The sequence below is a fragment of the Brachycentrus maculatus genome, unplaced genomic scaffold (assembly GCF_059751285.1).
Source record: "Brachycentrus maculatus isolate JH-2025_06_01 unplaced genomic scaffold, ASM5975128v1 h1tg000078l, whole genome shotgun sequence".
NCBI lineage: Eukaryota > Metazoa > Arthropoda > Insecta > Trichoptera > Brachycentridae > Brachycentrus > Brachycentrus maculatus.
The window spans coordinates 335,539-362,453 of record NW_028280832.1 but is presented as its reverse complement, the minus strand read 5'-3'; the positions used below and the strand labels follow the sequence as shown (position 1 = coordinate 362,453).

Genomic DNA, 26,915 nt, shown 5'->3' with positions numbered 1-26,915 from the left:
CGTAAGAATGATACAATTTGACGTCCTTTTACTTTAGTATGTTTGAAATTGTAAAACTACAATACAATAAATTAATTTTAAGAAAAATATAAGACCACCAATTTGTCACGATTTTTTTAAACCTTTCTGTGAGTTTAAAAAAATACACTTTTTAATTTTCTTGAATAAAAAATATTTACATCAAAAAACATTATTTATATAAAAATTATCCATGTTTTATTTCATGGGTTTTCTTTGACCGCGTCATTACGATGACGTAACACAAATTTTGTTTTAAATAAAACGTCATAGGTAAACAGAAAGTAAATTTGAAGTGTGGTTTTAATGTTTAAATACACAGATGGTAGTACAAGTGCCATTTTAGAATTAATTGTCACAAGCATTTGGTAGTACGGCTGTTCATGTACGTCCATACTCTGAGAAAAGATTTATTTGGACGACCATGTACGGCCACACTTCCGGGCGGGTTAATGCATGGCATTCTTTTTGGGGAATTTAATTTTCTTACGCATTGCAATACTGGTAATAAATGTCAATGTCAGATTTGAAACTAACCAATAAATGAAAATAAAGGCATGCCGAAGATTTACTATACACACTCTATCGAAAATAAATGGATATTTGGATAATTTGTTATAATTACTTAAAAAACAGATCAGTATTTTTTTGTGTATCCATTTAATTTCATTGTCGCTTGAGACGTATTTCTGTGTTTTTTCTATTATTTTTTTTTGCTAAATATGTTTTGCAGTAGATGGAAAAAGTCAGAATGCCTGTTATTTTACACTTTAAAACGGTTCAAGAATGGGAAAGACCATTGGGTAATATATTTTTCGCTTTGTTATATTTTATTAATTTATTAAAATAAATTATTGTTAATCTATATTTTTGTGTACAGAGTACTTTACGGAAGAAAGTTCACCCGGTAGATAAAGCTATGGAGCACTTTGATGATTTTTATGGACAAGCCTTCGGTGCTAAATGGGATCCCATCAAGAAAGCGCTCATCAGGAGACACAAATATGTTGCGCTTATTAACAACTTTGGTGATGATCTAGAAACAATGGAGAAGTTGGATGGAATGGGTGAGTATTGCCAGATTTTAACGCTTTATTTACCAACGCATTTTTGAAAGACTTACCTTAAAAACCAAGGTAATTTGTACTTATAGCAGAAACTACAAGCAATTAACGAATACATTCATAATTTCTGTACCAATCGTTTGATTATTATGATTTTTATTATATTGACTACCAAAAGCCGAATACACTGCCAACATAAACCATCAAACCCCAATTAGTTGATATCCTACCCTACGCACTGTAAATAATTCTCACAATTAAGTAATTACTATTTGTCCATTTTAAAGTATGTTTACACAAATAAACAAATTTTAGTAACACATTGTCCATGGAAGCCAAGCTAGCGGTTTACAACGGCGTGCTGGTACCGACACTAATGTATAGAAGCAAAACATGGAACTGGCAAAGGAAGGATGAAAGCAGAGTGAACGCTGTTGAAATGCGCTCCCTCAGACGAATGTGTGGAAAAATCTTTTATCTTCGTTTTTAAATCATTGTATGACAGAATTAAAAACGAAGATAAATGAAAGGAATGTAAGGCTGAACGAGGAATAATTGAAAAGATTAGGAAGAGTTAATTGCGGTGGTATGGACATGTGGAGCGAATTGATAACGAGAGAATGACTAAGAAAATATATGTGGCGAATGTGAGAAGGAAAACAAAACGAAGACGACCGAAAAAGACTTGGCACGATCAGATCAATCAGAACCTAAAATCTGGTGGTGTCAAAAGTCTGCGTAATCGGAGGGCATGTATGACTAGATGTATGGATGTGAAGGAGGCGAGGAGTGTATGTCAGGACAGAAGAGTGTGGCGTTCCATCCTCTCTGCCTACCCGTGCGGGGAAACGGCGTGATGGTAGTAGTAGTAGTAGTAGTTGTCGGGTTTTTTTTTTCATCAATCTCGACCCTAATTATCTGCTGCCCGATCCTCAGTATACTAATTAATCACAAGTAACCGCAAACCCAATTCCGATCTATAAAATGTTTTTTTTTGTCGTCTCTCGCGCTCTATCAAAAGTAAGCAAATAGAATGCTTATAAGAATCTCCCGCTTTCTACCAATAGTATGCAAAAGATGCTTTTAAGCGTTTCCCGCAAACGATGTGTTAATTGACTATATCCCTATTTTATTTAAATTTTACTTGGTAAATTACACTATTTTTTGAGAACTCCGACCACTATTTCTTTAAACAAACAAAAAATATAGCCTTGGTTTCACATACGTTGTTCGAAAATGATAAGGATACATCGAAACATGCGTCATGATAGATTTTTAGTAATAGTGATATTTACCAAGTGAAATTTTAATTTAAAAGTTAAAAATTATCACTAAGAATTTAATGTCTTTCTCACAGGCGCACGCAACATGAGGGATTTATTCGCCGCACACAAAAGATACCTGGAGAGCATAGGAAAGTATGAGGATGATGAAAAAGATTCGGAAGCAAACACTAAACAGGAAGAAGTTCAAATGGAAGCACTCGCATCTCGAGCGGCCAGATCAGATATTGCCAGTTTGTATCCAGATAACGATGTCCCTCGAGTGTTAGATACGGGAAGAACCATTATTGGGAAAGATGAAATTAAACCGGAAGAAAACAGACAAATGGAAAGGTACAATTGTAATATCTCAAAAGGCGTAGATAAGCTTCTTCAATAAAACTAAGACTGGTGTCGCGGGTTCGATTCCCACCAATTGCAAATGAACTGAAGAACAATTTGTTTTCGATTGGTCTGGGTGTTAGTGATGTATTTTTCACATTTACCTATCCTTACCTGAGATGGTTTGGACATGTAGAACGAATGAGTGAGAAAAGAACGGTAAAAAAAAATTATGAGGCGAATGTAACTGGGAAAAGGAGCAGAGGAAGACCGAGAAAAACATGGCACGATCAGGTATGCCAAATACTTGAAAGTGGTCAGGTTAGGAGTCGTAATAATCGGCGGGTATGTATGAGGAGATGCATGAACGTGGAAGAGGCGAAGAATGTTTGCAAAGACAGAGTGGTGTGGCGTTCTATTCTCTCTGCCTACCCCTGCGGAGAAGCGGCGTGATGGTTAGTTAGTTAGTTACCTATCCTTACTATCCCACCTCCGACAAGCATCTTAAAGTAGGGGCTTTGCGGGTTATTCCTTTTAAAAATAAAATAAAACAGATGCATTGAGATAGTTTGGATATATGGAATGAATGAGTAAAAAAGAAAATAATAATAATAAAACCCTTATCCGCACCCCAATGGTGCATAGGGCACTGCTTCATATGAACACAGTGTTATCTTGATCGTTTACACACGAAGGAAAGGTGATCAGCCCTCCGCTTCAGGTACCAGTCCAGGGTTATATTGAATAAATATTACAGTGAAAAAATCACTTATATTTATTTGACCCCCCTGGGAATCGAACCCGGGACCTCCAGACTGGTAGCCGAGCGTGCTGACCATTACACTACAGAGGCGGACAAAAAAGAAAATGGTAAAACAAATTTATGAGGTGAATTTAGTTGAAATAGGAGAAAAGAGAGATGAAAGTAGACTGAATGCAGTAGAAATGAGATCTCTCAGATGAACGTGTAGCAAAATGAAAGTATGATAGATGTTTGAATGGTATAAGGAAAGAATGCAAGGCCGAGATTAGCTTTATCGATAAAATTTCTTAATTTTCATATTATTTTTTGACATCTTATCAAAGATGAAGAATATAGAAGTCTGGGCATTTACGGGGCTGATGACCGTCATAGGCTGGGTTAGGTGATCACTTTACACACGTGTAACATTCACCGATTCTACCCATTATAGACAACCACACTACTCAAATTCTTAGAAGTTCGATATACATATGAACCAATTTAGAAACCTTGTTCTTGAATCACTAGAGACATCTATTGGTGAGATGTAAAGAAGCTTTTTATCAAGCAGAAACTCTTATACTAGTATGTATATTTCTTATTTTTTTTAAGGTGTTAAGATGGTCTGGATATGTGGAACTAATGAGTGAGGAAAAAATGCTAAAACAAATTTATGAGGCGAATGTTGTTGGAAATAGAAGCAGAGGAAAACTTGATGGCATGTTCAAGTAGGTGAAATACTTGAAAGCAATCAGGTCAAGAGTCGGAATAATCGACGGATATGAATGAAGAGATGCATGAACGTGGAAAATGCAAAGATTGTTTGCAAAGACAGATTGGTGTGGCGTTCTATTTTCTCTGCCTGGCTTGATGGTTAGTTTTTAAAATACTGACTTGCTTATTTATTAAACTTACATCAGTAAACATGATTTATTTCAAAATTATTGATGTTTTATGTCATGGGTTTTCTTTGACAGCGCCATTACGATGATGCCACAAAAAACTTTATTTTAAGTAAAATGTCATGAGTAAAACAGGAAAATAACCTTATGTGCTTAAATACAACCACAGATGGCAGTACAAGTGCCATTTTAGAAACAAATGTCACCAGGCTTTAGTTGTAAGCGCTGTCGCACATGTATGCCCATACTCCTTTGAGGAAAATTTTGTTTGGACGACTATGTACGGCCACACTCCTGGACAGGTTAAATATATTTAATTTTTTGTTTAAGCACCGCTATGAAAACTTCCCTCGCGTCTAGTCTGTCCAAAGCGGAGATGGATGAATCTCGTATTGTGGAACCGGAAATGGGCATGTCTGCGTCAGCTCTGTGGACCTTCATCCCTCCGTCTCGGCTCATGGGGAGGGATGACTGGGTGCCGGAATCTGATCAGTACAAGTATTACTCCAGTAAGTTAACGTCGTGTACCATGAAAATAGATGTCTGTGAAGAATTTTAAGGTTTGACGATGTGAGGAATGAAGAGATAAGGCGTAAGATACAGCAAATCTTCGTTACTGTCGTCAAGGAAAGGCGATTCAGTTGGCTAGGCCATGTACTCCGTATGCATCCTGATAACCTTAATCAAACTTGCCTCTTTTACAAGATATGTTCGCGCCACCCAGGACGACCCCTGATGACAATGTGTGTGCTGACTTTGTGGACTTTGTGACTATATGTTCCACATAGGGAGCGGATATCGTTTAATAAGTTAACACAGCTCTTTTAGATTCTCTGGAGCCATTGATTTATACATAAGTAGACGGAGTTTATACTCTACCCTTTCGTGAAAGCGTAACCAGTGCAGTTAGTGAAGTAGTAGGGTGGTGTGATTAAATTCAGAAATTCCAAAAATCAGTCTCATTGCAGCGTTTAACATTGATAAACATAATCTGTTAGAAGTCTCTATTGTTTAGTTAACTAAAATATTTATTCAATTGCTTACCCTGGACTGGTACCTGAACCGGAGGGCTGATCACCTTTCCTTCATGTGTTAACGATCAAGACGTGTGCAGATAAGGGTTTGAATGAATGAATTTTTTAGTTTGTATAATACATATTGCGATATGACTTTTCACTATTGATATCTACACATGTATAAACAATTTTCCAGGTGCCAAGGACTTCCCTTTAATAATTGAAGATGATGAATTTAAGTTTCCCGAGAAGTTGAATGTGTATGGATTTGACGGAGAAGATACTTCCAAGTTTCCAGAACCAGCACTCGGATCGACAAGTAACTCACTTCTTTAATTTATCTTTCACATTCTTGTTTTAAATCAGATATTTTGGATATAAGATTTTAAATCTTATATTTATACTTTGTGTTAACACTGTATGTTAGTGGAAAAAAACTGGATTTATACAACCAAAACAACAAAAAAATCAGTATCAATACATTTAGTCCATATGGAAATTTTAATTCCATATGGAAAATCATATCGGCCATCTGGGCACCTTTGCTTCAAAACACAACTATGTATTTAACACGTTTACTGCATTGAATATATCGCGAACATCGACAAGATGCTAACAAAATAGCAATTTTCAAAACGCTAAAACTATATTAAAAATCTATTAATTTAAAAGAAATTTATTTTTGTAGATACAGATGCAGTACGCACTGTTCTCTGTGTGTAGCATTCAGGCGCGACTCATGTTTATACTCGCTTTGACACGAGAGAGTATAAACATAAGTCGTCGAGGGGACTAAAGTTGAATTTACACTCGCACATTACATTTATAAAATCATTGATGCAATATTAAACCATTTATATATGTATTTTAACTTCATGTACAGAAAAAAATATATACATTTGAGGGCTTATTGATGAGAAGCAATATCTTCCAACCGACCAAACATAATATTATATCCAAATTTGCAAAACTGTAAGTGATGAATCCGCAAATACCGAGGGACTACTTTTTATTTTTATTTTATTTAATATAGTTAATTTTTTTTAATACAATTTGATACAATTTCTATACATTTATACATATCGCTCCTTTCCACAACATCAAGTATCAAAAATTGACAATTTTCAATTGTGCATGTTTTCGGAATGCCCAGAAAAAGTGCTATATCCCAGCAAAAGCAGCATATTCTAAACTCAATATTAACCCACTACAGGGCAGAAAGTGTTGTTTTTGCATTTTGAAGAAAGGGATTGTTTAATTATTTTTTTTAAATATATCAAAAATATTTTTCAAATGGAGAAAAAACCTTCAGGTTTTACCTAAAAAGATCTGTGGCACAGTGAAAAGTTCAATGAGTGGCTTGATATTAATTTTTAAAACATTTCATTATATTCTTAAACTTAAAAAAAAGATCTCCTGAAAAATCAAGTTTTTTTACATATGACGTTGTTGGAAGGATTGAGCGATATGGCAAACTTATAATTTTAGTTTCGCTGTGCCTCTCCAAAAAAGAGACTGGGCTCTTGCGCTTGGAGAAGGACTTACGCTCAAGGTTTATTGTTTTATTTGATTAATGGTATAATAGTCTGTGTTTATATTTTCAGAAGTGTTAAATTACTATCTGATGGACGGGTCGTCGATTCTCCCGGTGGTGGCGCTGGACATCCAGCCGGGAGACAGGGTGCTGGACATGTGCGCCGCTCCCGGAGGCAAGACCCTGGCTATCCTGCAGACTATGCTGGCTGATGTCCTGGTAGCTAACGACTCCACACCCTCCAGAGTCAACCGGTACTAAAACGCTCAACACTCACATTTTACATTTTGACATCACGACAAAGATAAGGAAGAATATGGATGTCTGGGTATTTACCGGGCTTACAAACTGTCATAGGCTGGTTTAAGTGATCCCTAAAGGGTGCACGTGTAACATTCACCATTCTACTCATGATTGACAAACGCACTAATTTTTAGCACATAAAATTTTCGGAACTCATAATTTACACATTGTTTTGTGTGTGTGTTCTCAACAGCGTCTATGGCTGATTTGAGTAAGTTTTTTATTTAGCAGAGACCCTTGTGTTTGCCAGATTCTCGCCGATTTATTTCACATACTGCGAGATGCATTAAAACATTTTGATTTTCAATTTTTATGAGTTTATTTGACCAGTTATTTTATTCTCAAAATTTTGGGTCTGCCCAAATCCACTCAGGTGTTATATTATAAATACCCAGACTTCTACATTCTTCTCCATCTATGTTGAGATGCCAGAATGTAAAATGCTTTTTTACCACTTAGGTTTTTTCTGTCCTTAAAAAAATGAATATTAGAGGTTTTACAATAATCGTTTGATTATCAATTTTATATGTATATTTTCAGAATAAATAAAGTCCTTAAAGAATACCTATATGACTACCGTTCAAGTAACATATGGAGAGAACGAATCGTACTCACCTTAAAAGATGGACGTCATTTGATGGATGAAGGATTTGACAAAGTAAGTGAAAATACACAACTCATTTTATTTTGGAATGTTATATTTTTATTTTTCAATGTATTAGTTTAGGTACTTGTCACTGAATGACCTACCTATTAAGGAGTACAAAAATTGATGTCCGACTTTCTCTGGGGAGTGGGTTTTTTTTACAAGAAATTTTTTTTTCTTTGCTTTCCATTTTCCCTTTATTCTCTAACTCCACCCCCTGCCCCCCCCCACCCCTTCCCCTAACTTCCCTCCTCCTTATTTATAGAATAAAACAGATAATTATTTAAGCTTTGGTTTATATTTAGACCTGAACATGTAAGCATAGTTTCCGAAACTAGTCATTAGATGTAATTAAATAAATAGAACTCAAGTGGCAAAAAACAAGTATTTTTCTTTTACAATGTAAATTCATGTGAAATTGGTGCATATTTTTAATCATTCTTCATAATTTTACTACTGTTTGCCATACTGTTAAATTCACAGTAAAATTGGGACACAGTTTTAAACATTGTTCTTAATTTTCGCAACTTACTCCCCAAAATTCCGTTCTGCAACTGTGGATCTGACAGGAAGCCTACAGCTTCTCTATCAGATCTGGGAATGTGGCGGGAAGTTTTCAAAAATCAAGTTAAATGATTAAATGATGAAAACGCGCTTAGAGTGTCGGAAATGAAGACTAAGAAGCATATCAGGCAAGAGTCTTTGAGATTGAATAAGAAACGCCAGGATCAGGGATATATACGAGATCGAAGATGTCGTTAGATGGGGAAGGCAACGAAGGAGAATGCGGGGAATGGAATCATCCAAACTCCTCCACATCGCACTGTACGGTCAACCCCATGGTAAAAGACTCCCGGGCAGACCACCAGAGAGATGGGTTGATAGCTGGGAATTGACATCGCAGGAAGCTAATCCCTCTTAAAAACAGGCCACAAGGCCTACAACAAGATGAAGAAGAAGAAGTTAAATGATTGTAAAATTCTTGTAGATAGACTAGAGATTAAGACATCCATTATAACCAGGGTAGGTGCAATTTATAATTGTTGGTATCTCTGTGTTCAACATTGCTACTGTTTCCGTAGAAAAGCGTTTTCACTATGGACAGTACAATATATTGCGGTTGTACTCACAAAAAAACGTTAACTCGAAAATATGCAATTTTGACTTAATGATGCATATCATACAGTTTTCCAGGTTCTGTAAACTGGAAAAATACATTTAAGAGTTGAAATGTCATATTTATATGATTTTAAAAGTAAATTCAATTTAAGTTTAATAGCGGGTATTATATGCAGGCTTAAAGCTTTAAAGAATAGGGATAATTCAAACAGGGATTTTAGAGTTAACATTTTATGCCAGTATACGCACGATATGTTCCTTTTCAATGTTTATTTTGTTTTTGTATTTTTTTAGGTCTTGGTTGATGTCCCGTGCACAACAGATCGCCATTCTTTGAAAATAAACGAAAACAATATATTTACACCAAATCGAAATAAGGAACGTCTTCGTTTACCAGAACTACAATCCAGCCTTTTAAGGTAACTTCAAATGCATGATTTTTTATATAATCAATTATTTCGCTCTAAGTACTGCGCCACAACTGTGTGAAAGGGAGACAACATTTATGAACTACACTAAGACCTCACTTTGCGTTGTAAATACGTTCCAAAATATCCGGCGCGAAACTGGAACAACACAAAGTGAATTACTATTTTCCATTGGAAATCATATAAACATCAATGATAGGTTACCGTATTTTTCATTCAGTCCTTAAATGTTAAAAAAAGAAGAATATTTACATAACAAAACTAAAAGTAAAACTTTGAAACAACGCAAAGTGAAACGACGCAAAGCGAGGTCTGAGTGTGCATTCTTCCGATCATTCACGTCACAATTCACGCAGTCGGTCTGTAAACATGCGACTGTAGGTCGATTGTCGTTGAATTGCCACTGTTGTTTACAACAGTGGCAATTCAACTTTCTTTAGAGAGCGTTAACAAAACAAATGAAGAGGAAAATAATAATTATTTTTATTGGTTTCAGTAATGCACTGTCTGTGTGTCGCGTGGGAGGTAGTGTGGTGTACAGTACGTGTTCCCTCAGTCCTATTCAGAATGATGCCGTAGTCCACATGGCACTGAAAAAGGCCTTCGAGGATAATGGAATCCTTGCTACTATCAAGTAAATAATGCATATTTTTTTTTACAACATTTTGAGTGTGTCCAAATACCTAGTTATTTTTTATATTTTTGACATCTCAACATAGATAAAAAAGAAGAATATGGAAGTCTGGGCATTTACAGGGGTTACAACCTGTCATATGCTGGTCAAGTGATCACTTTACACATGTGCAACGTTCACCAAGTCTACCCATGATTGACAACCACACTATTAAAATTTTTGGAACTCCTATGAGTTCCAAAAATATCTAGATATATTTATCAATTTCGTGACTTGTGACTACATATGAGTTCACAACAGCCATCTATGTTGGAATGAGGAAAACTTTACCTAAGCAGACTCTATTTATTAGCATGCGAGATCCTGGATTATACATATTTACATACTTGAGACCCGCCTGAAAACATAATTTAAAATTTTTTATGTAGCTTATCATTTTACCAGTTATTTTATTTACAACATTTTTTAGTGTGTCCAAATCTGATTTATCTCCACTTAGTTATGCTTGTCCGCCTCCGTGGTTAGCGTGTTTAGCTATTGTGCTGGAGGTCCCGGTCCGATTCCCAGGGTGGGTGAAAATAAATATCAGTAATTCACTCTAATATTTATTTAATATTATCCTGGTCTGTTCCCTGAAGCGCAGGAGTGATCACCTTGCCTTCATGTAAGTAACGATCAAGATAACACTGTGTCAATACGATGCAGTGCCCTATGCACCATTGGGTGCGGATAAGGATTTTTTTTTCTCTCTTTCCCGTTTTTGTACCTTGCTTATAAATGCAAGTTCATGCTACGGGTAAGGGATTCTTACACTTTTACCATAGTGCTTTCCAGTATGCATTATGTGGGAGAAGGGTTAGAAGAAGAATTTATATGCTTTGAAACATTATATGTTTTTTTTCTTTATTGCAGATTATTCAAGAAGTCCTTGAAGCCAGCCCAGTCCATGTTTAGTTTAGGTTCTGGTAAAACGGCAGTTCGATACGGCCACCTTGTCATACCAGATCTGGAAGCCAATTACGGGCCGGCATACTTTGCCAAACTCGTGAGAACCAAGTGAGGTACTCATTGTAATATAAACATTGTATAGTCATTATTTTATCTAATTTTTTAAACTCAGTAGTTACTTTTATTGTTTTGCTTTTTTATTTCATAAAATACCAGATGTTCACCCCACCACTGACTGTAAATAAAATATATTAAACGTTTATCTAAGTGTCCATGCTTTATTTTAATTTTACATCTTTAACCTTTTAACCGCGTTCCTAAGAGACGCCCGTGTGTGGTATTTCGCCGTTTTTTAAATGATTACTTTTATCATGTATTTAGTTAAGAAACAATTTATTTTCCTAAATAAAAACGTTCAATGGGATTCATCGTGCCTTTTTGGTACTCTATAATACACGTGTGTCACATTATTCTTGAAATATATCGTAATATAAACAAATTAGATCGTCACTCTTACCCACTGGCGATGCGCAGCGTCGAGAGTGAGACAGATATAGGGCATGATTATGGCGCGGACTAATTACCGACCGCAAGAAAAATCAGGGATCTGTTCTTTTATTTATCCTTGTGATGTTACAAATTATTAGTCAGATATTTCAACAGATGTCATAAGGCCAAGGATTGATATTATTTTATCCCAAGTTCCACACCATGAAAAAATCCCTCTATGTTGAACTGAGGTTCGAATCTTGGAGCAATGTAAAAACACAAACGCTTATGTCAGCCGCGTATGGGACATGTTTTATGAAAACACATACGGTTATGCGAGCCGCAAGGATCCGGTTAAAGGAATCCATGAAGGTTATTTATTGTTTAGACATTCACTTTGTGATAAGACACGATTAAATATTATAAATAAAACACTTATTTTTTCTAATTCTCCTTCAAACCTTTATCCGCACTTTATTATAGGGCACTGCATCGAATTGATCCAGTGTTATCTTGATTGTTACTTACATGAAGGCAAGGTGATCATTCCTGCGCTTCAGGATCCAGTCCAGTGTAATATTAATTAAATATTAGAGTTCAAACCATGAAAAAATCCCTCTATGTTGAACTGAGGTTCGAATCTTGGAGCAATGTAAAAACACAAACGCTTATGTCAGCCGCGTATGGGGCATGTTTTGTTAAAACACATACGGTTATGCGAGCCGCGTGGATCCGGTTAAAACCACAGTACAAAAGAATTAGTAAAAATTTACTAAGGTTTATGTCAGTCTTTTGTACAATATAAGATTATCGGTTGGGATGGTCGTACCATGCATTATTAAATAGTATTATTGTTGCCCATAAATGAATAATGAAAATAATACTTAAAGTTCTGAGACAGACACCCATAGAGGAAATATTCAACACATTACAACTTACGGTAGTCTAAAACTAACTAACTAACTAGCCATCACGCCGCTTCCCGCACGGGTAGGCAGAGAGAATACAACACCACACCACTCTGTCTTTGCAAACATTCTTCGCCTCTTCCACGTTCATGCATTTCCTCATACATACCCGACGATTATTACGACTCCTAAACTGACCACTCTCAAATATTTGGCATACCTGATCGTGCCAACAACTAATCATGTACTCTTACATAACAACTAATGACTCTTACATAACACAAGAAAGCATAAAAAATCACAATTAACACACCTCATGGAAACATATAAACACAGAAACAAATCAAACATAACCATAGTCATTGAATAACGAAACTATGTATAAAAGAGCTATTCATAAATGGATAATGAATGGATGTAGGTAGATCTAAAATAGAAAGCATCAAAAACAAATTTCTTTTCATATAATTTTGAAAATATTCATCGTCGAACCCTTATCCGTACCCCAATGGTGCACAGGGCACTGCATCATATAAACGCAGTGTTATCTTGATCGTTAACACACATAGGAAAGGTGATCAGCCCTCCACTTCAGGTCCAGGGTAATATTGAATAAATATTAAAGTAAAAAATCACTTATTTATTTATTAGACCCCCCTCTGGGAATCGAAACCGGGACCTCCAGAACGGTAGCCGAGTGTGCTGACCATTACTCTACGGAGGCAGACAATAAATAAGAATTTTAAAATGTACCCTCGGAACGGGAAAACCCAGTAAGGGTACATTATTGTAATTTGTAATTTGCATATGATAAAAAAATAATAAATAATATCAGAATTCAACACTTTTCGAAAAATGCCATTCTCGCCATAAATATAAACTGTCATCAAAAGTCAAGATGTTTTTGTTTTAAACGAATTTATTTAATAAAACAAATCAATAAAACTACAGTGTATCAAATTTAAAAACAATGTTTAAGATTAAAATACATATGCATATGAATTAGTATCAGGAAACTACAATAAGTAACAGTAGCCAGAAACCAATCTATAATTTTTTTAACACCTTTGCGGACACATTTTTCGCAATCATTTATATTGACCCATGTTGTATTAAGGTTTTTTTTGTTTAAACTCAATCCATATATAGTAAACTCTTTAATTACATGGTAGATACATATGTTTTATGCGATACTGTATAAAAAAATGTGGAAAAAAAGGTATACTTAAATTATTTGGCTGACAGCTATAGTCAGCTATTGTAATTTTCCATATGTAGGCCATGACTGCTATAGCAGTGAGTGCCATGAGCGCGGCAATATATTTCCTTTTTAACATAACATCTACATAGTAATAAGCTAAAAACGGGTCAGAAAATCATATTTTCTAACCGGTCAAAACATCAACAGTTAGAGTGCTGAGAATCATTATATTGACTAATTATGTAGTATACTTGGCCAAAAGTGGAGCCGTCGATATACTGACGATGATGCCAGTATATGAGGTTGTGTCGAAGCGTGCGCGTTTCTAAATAAAATTAATTTTTAGTGAAAATAGAAATAATTTTTTTGTAAAAACCTATTGTTTTTGCCCTTACAGTGTCAGATTCGTCCAATAGTGATGTTGAAAGCGATTTTCAAACATTGCATGAAAATATTTGGTGATAGTTACAATGAAATTAAGATGTTCACCAATCGTAAGATGCACATCGATAGTGAAAACTTGGAGGATGGGCCAATTTCACACGACTTCGACATATTCTTGTGAATGAAAATTTCCATTTTCCTCATAAATATAAGTTTCGTAATATATATATATATATATATATATATATATATATATATATATATATATATATATATATATATATATATATATATATATATATATATATATATATATATATATATATATATATATATATATATATATATATATATATATATATATATATATATATATATATATATATATATATATATATATATATATATATATATATATATATATATATATATATATATATATATATATATATATATATATATATATATATATATATATATATATATATATATATATATATATATATATATATATATATATATATATATATATATATATATATATATATATATATATATATATATATATATATATATATATATATATATATATATATATATATATATATATATATATATATATATATATATATATATATATATATATATATATATATATATATATATATATATATATATATATATATATATATATATATATATATATATATATATATATATATATATATATATATATATATATATATATATATATATATATATATATATATATATATATATATATATATATATATATATATATATATATATATATATATATATATATATATATATATATATATATATATATATATATATATATATATATATATATATATATATATATATATATATATATATATATATATATATATATATATATATATATATATATATATATATATATATATATATATATATATATATATATATATATATATATATATATATATATATATATATATATATATATATATATATATATATATATATATATATATATATATATATATATATATATATATATATATATATATATATATATATATATATATATATATATATATATATATATATATATATATATATATATATATATATATATATATATATATATATATATATATATATATATATATATATATATATATATATACACACATATACACACATATACAAAATGCCATTACATTTGAGTGGTTTGAAATTTACTCCACTAATACTAGAAAGAAATACTAAAATCGGTCAATATTTGAGACAAATATTGTTGAATTTGTACACCTACTAAAAAGAACCGTTTTGCCAAAAATCTCAGCACTAAAACGGTTAATATTTATTTATTTAACAATAGTAAAATACTGTTAAACAGTTAATATTACAAAATAAGCGTTAGTTTCTCCATCAATAATATATTATATGGTAACCTTTTAATAATAATAAAATATTAAAGTTGAAAAAATATAATGAAAAATATTCACATTCTGTAGTTAGATTCTTTGTGTTTTAATTATAATTACTAAATTAATTGAGTAAATAGTAAATGAAATATATTTTTAAAGTTACAGATATCTTATAGGTATCTTATTTTTAATTACATAATAGTTTAGGGCGGTGTGTAATATTGAATTGACACAGTTTATTTTTTTTTTTTTAGTACAAGCAAATTGAAATTTATATCATCCCAGTAAAGCCAGAGGTGCAAATATACAATAATTTTGCATTATGAGTATTTTTGGCCACTATTTCTCCAAGAAAATGCTTTGTACAAAGGATTGACAATTTATTTTGAACCAGACACGTCATTGCAAAAATACAAAATGCACATTTATATCTGATATAATTGAAGCAATACGGGAACAAGAATTACTTTATCAATTGATTTATTTAACATTATAATAATATAACTATTTGAAAAATAGATTTAACAGACTACTTTTAGAAGAAAATAAGTAAATGTTCTTGATGGATTTATATTATTCACTGACACTTCGTGATGGAATTGCATTTTTAATTTATTATTAGATTAAAACCAATATTTTTAGCTTTTCCACTTTTTTTATTTGACCAGCGACCGGGTTTCGTCGTTACCGACATCATCAGACTGGATGACAGACCAGTCTGATGATGTCGGTAACGACGAAACCCGGTCGCTGGTCAAATAAAAAAAGTGGAAAAGCTAAAAATATTGGTTTTAATCTAATAATAAATTAAATGTTCTTGTTTAAATTACATAAAGTTTATTGTTTTATTTGTACGATATTTCTATACATCAATCAATAATCATTTTACGATGATTAAAGTTATTATAACTATAGTTATTATACAGACCTGAATGATGGAAGTTTAACTTCTGAAACATGTAGTCTATAATAAAACTCAAGTGGTAAAAAACAAGTGTTTTCTTTAATCATTGTAACATGTCTTACCACAAAGTTAATGCCGAAACAATAAATAAAATAATCATTTTATTTATTTCTATGTAATGTAATACGCACATTCATAAGAAAAGCTATTTTAATACACATGGCTATATTTTACCATAAACCAACATTAGAACAAGATGATTTTACTTCTAGTTTATAGATTTGGTATAAAATCCTCTCCAAACTATGAAAATACATATATATTTAGGAATAAACAGTCACAAGTTATCAAAAGGCATTTTTTTACACTTAGCTGAGGTTATGAGTGAAGTTTGGCTTTCGATGTAAAATTAACTCTAGCTAAATACACAAATATGACAATTTGTAAAAAGAAGTACATTTTTTTAGAAAATGTAACATTTCATATGCGTAATACTTACATATTAGAAAAAAAAATAAGCCTCTTTATGCTTGAACTTTTTAATTCGGATATTTTATTTTTACAGAAAAAACTACGCATGTAAAATTTTCTAGAACACAAATTCATGTTATAACAAATACATACACACACAACAATAACGTAATAACAATTTTTTGAAAAATTGCATTTTATATGCATTTCAAAATCTAAAATTGCCAGTACCTTTGTCAAATATGAACTGATTGTTGAAGGGATAAATAATTACAAAATTATAGAGAAAGGAAGAAGAAATTAAATATGTAAATTTGTAAAGATGTTTTTGGTATATTTTAAAGTTAAATTATTGAAAAATATCTTTTTTTAATAATTTTTTTTAAATATTCCTAGTATGCAATATTTCTGTCCGCCTCCGTGGTGTAATGGTCAGCGTGTTTAACTACCGCGCTGGAGGTCCCGGGTTCGATTCCCAGGGGGGGGTGAAAATAAATATTAGTGATTTTACACTGAAATATTTATTCAATACTACCCTGGACTGGTTCCTGAAGCGCAAGAGTGATCACCTTGCCTTCATGCAAGTAATGATCAAGATAACACTGCGTCAATTCGATGCAATGCCCTATGCACCATTGGGTGCGGATAAGGGTTATAAGTAATAAGTATGCGATATTTCAAAACTCAATGCAATCCGAAACACAAAGACCACCTTCATATTTTTACATTATACTATCAACTGGCTGTAAACAGCCAGTTGATAATATAATATAAAAATATGATGAAAGAGATGGTCTGACGATATTGTCGCTGTGGGGGGTAAAAACTGGCTGCAAGCAGCAACCAACCGGAAGAAATGGAAAGAAGGGGAAGAGGCCTATGTCCAGCAGTGGAGGTCAGAGGGCTCGTAAATAAGAAGAAGAAGTAAACAGCCACAGCTCAGTCTGGTGAAATGGAAAACAAAGAGAAAAGAAAGCACACATTTCTAATATATTCCATTTCTTAATGCTTGTGAAGCAATGAAAATATGAAAAAAAAATCTATGATACAACAATGCTATCAAAATGCTAAGTGATAGCAGCATTCAAGAAGCAAGTTGCCCACCTTAAGCAATGTTTAGTATTGCATGTGTTGCTGTTACCTTTAACAGATGGCGCTGACATTGCTGTCAAAAAGCATATTTTCCCTGTCACAGGTGTATATAAAAACTGCACATATTCAAATGCAACATTGTGTCAAAATTTTAATGCAATTCACTGGAATTATTATTTTTTGACATCTCATCAAAGATGAAGAAGAATATGGAAGTCTGGATATTTACGGGGCTTACGACCGTCATAGGCTGGTTTAAGTGATCACTTTACACACGTGTAACATTCACCAATTCTACCCATTATTGTTGACAACCACACTACTCAAATTCTTGGAAGTTCTATATATATGAACCAATTTAGAAACCTTGTTCATGAATCACTAAAACTTCACTAGAGACATCTATTGGTGAGATGTAAAGAAGCTTTTTTATTAAGCAGAAACTCTTTTATTAGTATGTGAGATCCGAATTCCAGATTATAATCACACACATGAGAAACGCCAGAAAATACCATTTTCATTTTTATTATTAAGCTTATAATTTGACCAGATAATTTATTTATGAAAATTTTGAACCAACTAACATTTATATTTTTATTTATATAGAAAATTTCCATTCATAAACATTAAAAGCAATATTTTCAATCTGCATTTATTTATTTTTTACAGATAAAATAGATTTTTCTTTCACTACATGTATGAGCATTATTTTTTTAATCTAAATTCCTTACAACTATTACTTATTTATCTAATAACATAAGACAATTGCCATATATATTTCTACACACTTATTATGTAAAACATAAGTACATTTTTAATAAGTTTTCTTTTTAATTTTTATACTTTATATAAAGAATTTTTTTATTTTAGTAATTGCCTAACATTGCCCCGGAAAAAAATACATAGTGAATTTTTATTTATAAGATTATTGTTTTGTACTAATATTTCTTGCTGGAACTGCATTTTATATAATAAAATAACAATAAATACCTTTTTCCAATTTTATTTTATTTGACCAGTGACCACTATCGACAACAAACCAGTTTTAAAATGTCAGTAATATTTTTTGGGCTTATTATATCCTGGGCTATAATTGCAAGTACATAAATATATGTATATGTGACATTATATTAAATTCTTATCAGCTTTTTATCACTTTATAATTTTTTAAATACATATTACTTATACCTATAGAAGATAATTTTTTTTCTAAATGCTATATCGTAACCAATGTTGCCATTTATTTATTTGATTTTAACCGTATTCTTTGCTATCTGAAATGTATACATATTAAAATGACGTTATTAAAGTTATGCATAATAATTATCACTATAAATTTTATCTTGTCCGCCTCCGTAGTGTAATGGTCAGCACGCTCGTCTACCGTTCTGGAGGTCCCGGGTTCGATTCCCAAGGGGGTAAAATAAATATAAGTGATTTTTCACTGTAATATTTATTCAATATTATTACCCTGGACTGGTACCTGAAGCGGAGGGCTGATCACCTTTCCTTCATGTGTAAACGATCAAGATAACTCTGCGTTTATATGACGCAGTGCCCTATGCATCATTGGGGTGCGGATAAGGGTTTTATTATTATTATTATATAAATTTTAAATTCACTCCGTTTCTTAAAAAGTAATAATATTATCTAAGAGAAAAATTAAGTATGAAATGAAAATGAATAAAAATGAAATGATCACAATAAAAGCTTATTTAATTGACACATTTCTAAACATGACAAGGTTAATTTTTACTATGCAGAATATATATTTCTTATAAATATTTTCTTGAGAGTACGCGTGTCCAAACTGTATGTACAGTAAACCCCCTTATAATGTTGAGATAGGTACCGCATTATAGAAGGGGTTAATGTTAGAAATTGTATTTTTACATTTCAACCAGCGGAAATGACTGAAGTGAGTTATTATTAAATTAAAATACAATTTGCAATCATTTACCCTCTATAACGTTCCCTCCTATAACGCAGTACTTATATTAATGTTATACACAGGAGGGTTTACTGTTTTACATTATTTTCAATGGCTTGGCATTTTTTGCTGTTGAAAAAATTGTCACATGGTTTTTTTTACAAATCGTCTCGTCAAATCATAAAAAATATTTTGCCAAAATGTTTGATTTATATTTTCGAATGTTTAAAAAGTTTTTAAAATGTATATTTTTTTTATATACCATTTAATTGTATGTAAAAACTATATTTTTTCATTGATTTGAAAAAATTAATGAATAATAAAATGTAGTGTTATTTGTGATCATATCAGCAAAGCTGTAAACCGCTCTTTCGTAAACTTGATAAGGTCTGTCGTTTTTTCTATAATTATAACCGATTGCAAAAGTTTATATTAGTGTTAATCTCAATATCCGTTGCTTGTTTGCTGAACATAATCCCTGATGATAACAAGAGATTTCTGAAATTATTTTTCAATATAAATTTACTTCACCTCCTATAAAATTGTGTTGTTTTATTTATGAATTTGCCGCCTTAATCACGTCCTGCGAGTTTAGAATCCTCCTTGACCTTGTCGTTGAGGGGCTGTCCTTCCACAGTATCGTCAGCGCTTTCCGGAGCTCGGTTCCACGGCTGCTCCTCACCAGACCCAAAGATGGTGTAGGCGAAGATCTCGATGATGTACAGCCCGATAGTCACAAAGAATATGATGCGCCATGCCGAGATGGTTTGCTGTAATACAAAAATTAATGCTTTTTATAACTAACTGGAAATTGTCATTGATGCATATTAAGTCATGTTAAGGCTGAGATCTCAGTTGTTCAATTTCAGAATGTGAACGGCCACGCTAGAGGTCGGACGCGTTTCCGCGCGCACTTTTTTAAAATAACATATCGCTGGTTAAATGCCAAAAGGCCACAACACAAAAAAAAACAAATTCTTTTTTAGAAAAATGTTATTTATTTATATCGTCAACATCTTTCGAATATGAAAATGTTGACGATGTAGATAACATTTTTGGAATAAAGAGTTTGATTATTTTTTTTACGTTGTGGCCCTTTGGCATTTAACCAGCGATATATTGGAATTTTGACTTTTTTTAAAATATATATTTGAAAAAATAAAATTCTTTTTTTTTTTTTAACTCTGTACCTTTCAATAACTCGTTTCTTTTAAAAACCATATAAATATTTATTTCAAAGAAAAACTAATATTTTTATTACAACAATGGTATTTTAAGCATAAAGTTGAATTACACCATATGTTACTAGGGTTAAAAAAAATAAGTTGTGATTTATCGTTTATTGGGCCTTAAAAGATATTTGCGCTTACATTCCCGTGGGTCAAATGTCCAACGAAGATAGGTACAATAATTCCAGGAAGAGTTGCCATCGTGTTGGTTATAGCCATGAGTGTTCCTGAAGAAAAAAAAAACATTTATTTTCCAAAGACACTGTACAGACTATTATTTTGTTTTATTTAATTTAATAAAATAAGAATATTTATACAAAATATAATAGACACAGGCTCAGAATTTTTGTATTCCTCTGTAATATAATTATGTATTCTTCTTCTCCGTCTTAATCCTTATTGCTGAGGGCTGTGACCCTTGCAGAAGCAATGACTCTTCTCCAGTTATCCCTTGACTGCGCTGCACGTAGCGCTCCAACCACTGAGGTGCCAGCTGCTGCCTTAATTTGATCGGTCCATCGTGTGGGGGATCTTCCTCTCCCTCTCTTTCCCTCCAGGCTACCGATCACAACTAGTCGTTCCAGGCTATCCTCGTTGCCACGCGCAACGTGTCCAAAGAAATTGGCCAGAGTCAAGCCATCCGAGCGTAGTTCCTGGCGAATGGACTCATTGGTGAGTCTAGCTGTCCATGGAATTCGGAGCATCGCCTCGCAACACCACATTTCGAAGGCATCAATTTTTTTTACATTACATTATGTATTACATGAAAGTATTATAATATAAATTTATTGATTTGCAGCGACAGAAATAAATAATTTTTGAAAAAATTGGGAGATAAAATCACCAATAAACAAAGTTTCTCAGTGTGTGCGCTCCTTTGTTGCTGCTTTGAGTGCTGTTGCTTTGCATATATGTGCATGTCGTTGCAAGTTTAGTAGTGCGCAAACCATCATACGCGGTGGTCGTGTCGCTACATTAGTTATTGCGGCTACTTGTGATGTATTTTTTTCTCGTTTTCAGGTACTTACCAGAGCTAACATTACAACATTGTTACATTTAAACTTCAACTATGGTCAACAAAAGCAACATTTAGGAATATTAACATTTTTCCCGTTTTTAAACCATATTTTCATATGGTGTACAAAATACATATCACCGGGGGCACATAGAATTTTTTAGCACCGTAAAAGGTTAAACCATTGAAAAGTTGATCTATTTTTATATTATAATAAGTTGTTAATTATTTATTACCTGCGAAGTTGGGAGCGATGTCGATATGATTAGAGAGGAATCCACAGAACATCCCTCCGATGCAGGTGACTCCGACAGCCATCAAACCCACTGCCACATTGTGATAGCACCCCACGTAGCATAGCCCCAGGAGACAAACCATCGGGACAAAGGATGCTGAAATTTACACAATTTTATCTTACTTACTATTTTTTTTACATTTGAGTGATCTTTTTTTTAACTGTTTGTCAAGAAAAAGTAATTTCATCAGGTATGGCTAGTTCGGATGCCTCTCAAAATCGTCTCTTTTATTTATTTCTTTTTTAACTTTTTTTTGCAAAATAAATAACTCTAGTCTGGAGTATACTGTTATATGGAAGCGAAACGTGGACTATCGGGCAGGCAGAACCGGAGCGGCTAGAGGCATTTGAGATGTAATGCTACAGATGCATATCAGGGATTCATCAGTCGGAACATGTAGAGAACAATGGGGTATGTAGTTGAGCTGGGAAGTCTAGATGCTTACTAAATAAAGTAGCACAATAGCAAGCCAAATGGATAGGCTAATGTAATATAAAACACCCAGGGTTGCTTCTTATGACTGCGGAGAGCATGTGCAAAGGCACAAACTACAGAGGATGTCCCCACTTAAACTACATGAACCAAATTATCTCCGACATGCGCTGTAGCGGGTATGCCGAGTTGAAGAGACAAGCAGAGGATAGGGCGGGTGGAGACTGACCATGAAAGAAGCAAACCAATCATCACACAGATTGTAACCCATAAAGAGAAAAATAAAAGAGGATGTAAAAGTGGTGAGAGCCTGAATGCAATTTGTGAACATACTTTATGTTTGTAACATAGTGATTCTATATAAATTAAGTAATGTAAATTTATATTAATACATATTTACAACATAAGAGTTAACATAAGAGTTATTTAATATAAGAGTTTCTGCTTAATAAAAAGCTTCTTTACATCTCACCAATAGATGTCTCTAGTGAAGTTCTAGTGATTCATGAACAAGGTTTATAAATTGGTTCATATATATAGAACTTCCAAGAATTTGAGTAGTGTGGTTGTCAATAATGGGTAGAATTGGTGAATGTTACACGTGTGTAAAGTGATCACTTAAACCAGCCTATGACGGTCGTAAGCCCCGTAAATGCCCAGACTTCCATATTCTTTTTCATCTTTGATGAGATGTCAAAAAATAATACCTATTTATATTCATATTTTTTGGGATACATTCCACCAGAACACTTCTAATATACATTTAGAAAGATCTCTTAATCTTTAAATATTCACATTGACTTTGAATTGCTAAGATCATAATAGAAGTCGGGTGTGTTTACCAAAGAGAGTGCCAATTTTCCTGGAAGTTGTGGTAGTAATCTTTCCCTTCGACTTCAAGTAGTCCAGAGTGCGACTCAAACACAAGCTGAAGATCCAAAGGGTCAGGAATGGTATAGCCGTGGTTACTGCATTCTGAAAACATGAAATATTCAAATTATAAAACTAAACTTTCTACATTATTAAAATAGAATATACACGGTGGTAAATTTCTTTTAAGCGCTAGTGGTTTATTAGTCTTAAACGTTGAGTGTTGAGAATTTTCTTATATGTATGCTAAACTTGCTGAAGACTTTTTTGTTAAAAATTTTCCATTTTTAATTTAGTGGACATTGTAAGGGCAAAGTTTTCACTATCGATGCGGATCGTCCGATTGATTTACATTCTAATTTCATTATTTACATCACTACTTTGAGTACAACAAATATATTCATGCGATATTTCATATATGCTTTACCACTATTGGACAAATCTGACACTGTAGGGGCGAAAACCACAGGTTTTTACAAAAACAAAAAAAGAAGATGTATTTTTCACTAAAAATTACTTCAATTTATTTATTGGAGAATATTATTGACCAATCAGAACTTTTGAAATGCGCACTCTGCGACACAATTTCCCAGCTCGACAGCCAAAATACACTGGCTTCATCGATAGAATGTGTCGGGGTCCCGTGGTTAGTGTCGCGAACTCTTAGTCAGAGTTTCTCGGTTCGAACCCACTCTACCACAATTAGATACCTATTTCTAATAATGAGCCGCTTAGGCTCACAGAAATAGTACAAAATTGAAATATTTGTGTAAATAATAAAAACACAAATATTTCTCTTTTATTAAAAAAAAAAAGAAGAAGAAAAAATATATCGACGGCCGGGCTTTTGACAAAATATACCAAAATCAATATAATGATTTTCAGCATTCCAAGGTTATCCGTTTAACTGCTGAAATGTTTTCTTTAAAGTGTGCTAAAATTGTTGAAAACTTGTTTGCAATAAGGGTTCATTTAAAATTAAGTGGATTGAAGGGGGTTAAGAAAGGGTTTTTATAAACAAAAAAATGCATTTCTATTTTTCATCAGTATTTTGATGCCGAAAAACTGACATTTTTCACATATCGGTAGTGCAATGGCAAAGGGGTATATCTGTCAAATTTTTAATTTTCTAAGTTTGTTCCACAAAATGTTTAAAATAGTGTATTCAATAATCTGGCAAAAAGATATAGCTGTAGTTGCAATATTTATTTAGTTTTATTAAGATATGCACATATAAAAATACATAAAACAAATGATTCATTTAATTTCACATGTTTGTTTTTGCTCTGCTGTAAAATTTGGTATAAGACAGATATATACCCCTTTGCCTTTACACTACCGATATACTGACAATATGGACATTTTTCAAAGTATACAAGAGTCAATATATTGGTTCTCAGCACTCTATGGTTAAACGCAAGTTATATAATCACCTCAGTAATGTTGAACTTGAGAACTTGCTTCATGTAGAAAGGCAGCTCTATGAGCAGCATGTACCAGCCCCAGTTGGAGCAGGTGTGCGCTACCAGGATGGCCAGGAACGGAGGAGATGTCAAAACGGACTTCCACGGCACGGACAACCTCTGTGGAATCAGACACTAATGTTCTAAACATAATAATAAATAAATCCCTTACCGCACCCCAATGGTGCATAGGGCACTGCTTCATATAAACGCAGTGTTATCTCGATCGATTACACATGAAGTAAAGGTGATCAGCCCTCCACTTCAGGTACCAGTCCAGTGTAATATTGAATAAATATTAGAGTGAAAAAATCACTTATATTTATTAAACCCCCCTGGGAATCGAATCCGGGACCTCCAGAACGGTAGCCGAGCATGCTGACCATTACACTACGGAGGCGGACTAATAACATACTTTAAAATATAATAAATTTAATTTTATATAAATTTATGCAATATTATTTATGTGGTGATAATTTTAACAGTGGTAGTTGATCCATTAATATCTATTCGCTATATACAAAATACCATTCTAGCTTATAGGTGTTTCAACCTTAACTCCATTTAAAGAAGGTACTTAGTTTTCGAAAATAGCCTTTTAATTATGGCAATCATGTTTTTTGCACTGCCAATAAGTATTGTTAAAATAATAAATTAAAATCTGTTTCCAGATCTATGTTTGTTCCAAGTGAGTAAGTACTTAATATGTTTCAATTCACTTATTTTTACTAAAATAATATATCATTATTCGCCGATAGGTACTGATTTGAAATAAAAATAAAACCAATTCACTATCTAAATCTAAATAAGAAGTTTTCTACGATGAAGCCATCGTTTTATATAAATGAAGATAGAAGTTTGAGCATCTCAGGGCCAGAGGTGAGCATTCTATATAGGCAGAAAAGCAGTTCTTACCCTGGATTATTTGCATTCCATATAGAAACACGACCAGTGCCTACTATGCCTTATCCTTACCCAACCCTACTGCCTACACTGATTAAAAATTCCATGCACGCCACTGCCCAGGGCTTAAAACCTGGCATTTGTATGTACTTCACTCATTTCTCAACTATACTCCCAAAGAGATCCAAGTTCATTGCATATGTATGAGTTCCAAAAATTAACGTGTCCAGGAGTTTTTTTTTTAGATATTTTTTTTTACTTTTTATATATATATTTTTTTATAACCCTTATCCGCACCTTATGGTGCATAGGGCACTGCATCAAATTGACGCAGTGTTATCTTTATCATTACTTACATGAAGGCAAGGTGATCACTCTTGCGCTTCAGGAACCAGTCCAGGGTAATATTAAATGAATATTACAGTGTTAAATCACTAATATTTATTTTCACCTCCCCCCTGGGAATCGAACCCGGGACCTCCAGCACGGTAGCTAAACACGCTGACCATTACACCACGGAGACGGACAATTTTTTTTATATTTAGTCGATGCTATAAGCAACATATTTTATTGAATAAAAAAAACATTTCCACCAGTAAACATGACTTATCGAAACATGGATAATTTTGATATAAATCATGTTTTGATATAAATCATGTCAAAAGTCATGTTTTGAATTGGTCGTACATATACGACCATACTCCTGGACAGGTAAATGTACAATAATTGGCAGAATGGTAAACATTACACGAGTGTATAAAGTGATCACTAAAGCCACCTAAATGCCTGATTGTAAGCCCTAGGATGCTCAGACTTCCATTTTTTTTTCTCTAAAACGAGAGATGTTTAATCTCAAGTTGAGACACCTATGATATTGATGTATTTATCATCCGTAGGGTGAATAATCCAGTGTCTGATAGAATAAATAATA

At 32.7% G+C, this 26,915-nt stretch overlaps 2 protein-coding genes across 2 annotated transcripts in view; one reads left to right on the top strand and one right to left on the bottom strand.

The window, feature by feature from the left end:
* Positions 1 to 534: 534 nt before the first annotated feature.
* LOC148311052 (5-cytosine rRNA methyltransferase NSUN4-like) lies at positions 535 to 11,230 on the top strand. Its single transcript, XM_088257309.1, has 10 exons — positions 535 to 821; positions 899 to 1,085; positions 2,440 to 2,698; positions 4,661 to 4,839; positions 5,543 to 5,665; positions 6,951 to 7,134; positions 7,724 to 7,841; positions 9,243 to 9,367; positions 9,873 to 10,010; positions 10,923 to 11,230. The coding sequence occupies exons 1-10, from the start codon at positions 741 to 743 to the stop codon at positions 11,068 to 11,070; spliced, it is 1,542 nt and encodes a 513-aa protein (XP_088113435.1). The 5' UTR covers positions 535 to 740; the 3' UTR covers positions 11,071 to 11,230.
* Positions 11,231 to 18,668: 7,438 nt separating this feature from the next.
* Positions 18,669 to 26,915, bottom strand: part of LOC148311051 (sialin-like) — a 45,739-nt gene continuing 37,492 nt past the window's right edge. The window contains exons 7-11 of the mRNA XM_088257318.1: positions 25,052 to 25,201; positions 23,591 to 23,723; positions 22,257 to 22,412; positions 21,147 to 21,232; positions 18,669 to 20,546 (exon numbers count right to left, since the gene is read on the bottom strand). Coding sequence (XP_088113444.1) covers positions 20,349 to 20,546; positions 21,147 to 21,232; positions 22,257 to 22,412; positions 23,591 to 23,723; positions 25,052 to 25,201 — 723 coding nt within the window. The 3' untranslated portion in view covers positions 18,669 to 20,348. The remainder of the gene's footprint in view (positions 20,547 to 21,146; positions 21,233 to 22,256; positions 22,413 to 23,590; positions 23,724 to 25,051; positions 25,202 to 26,915) is intronic.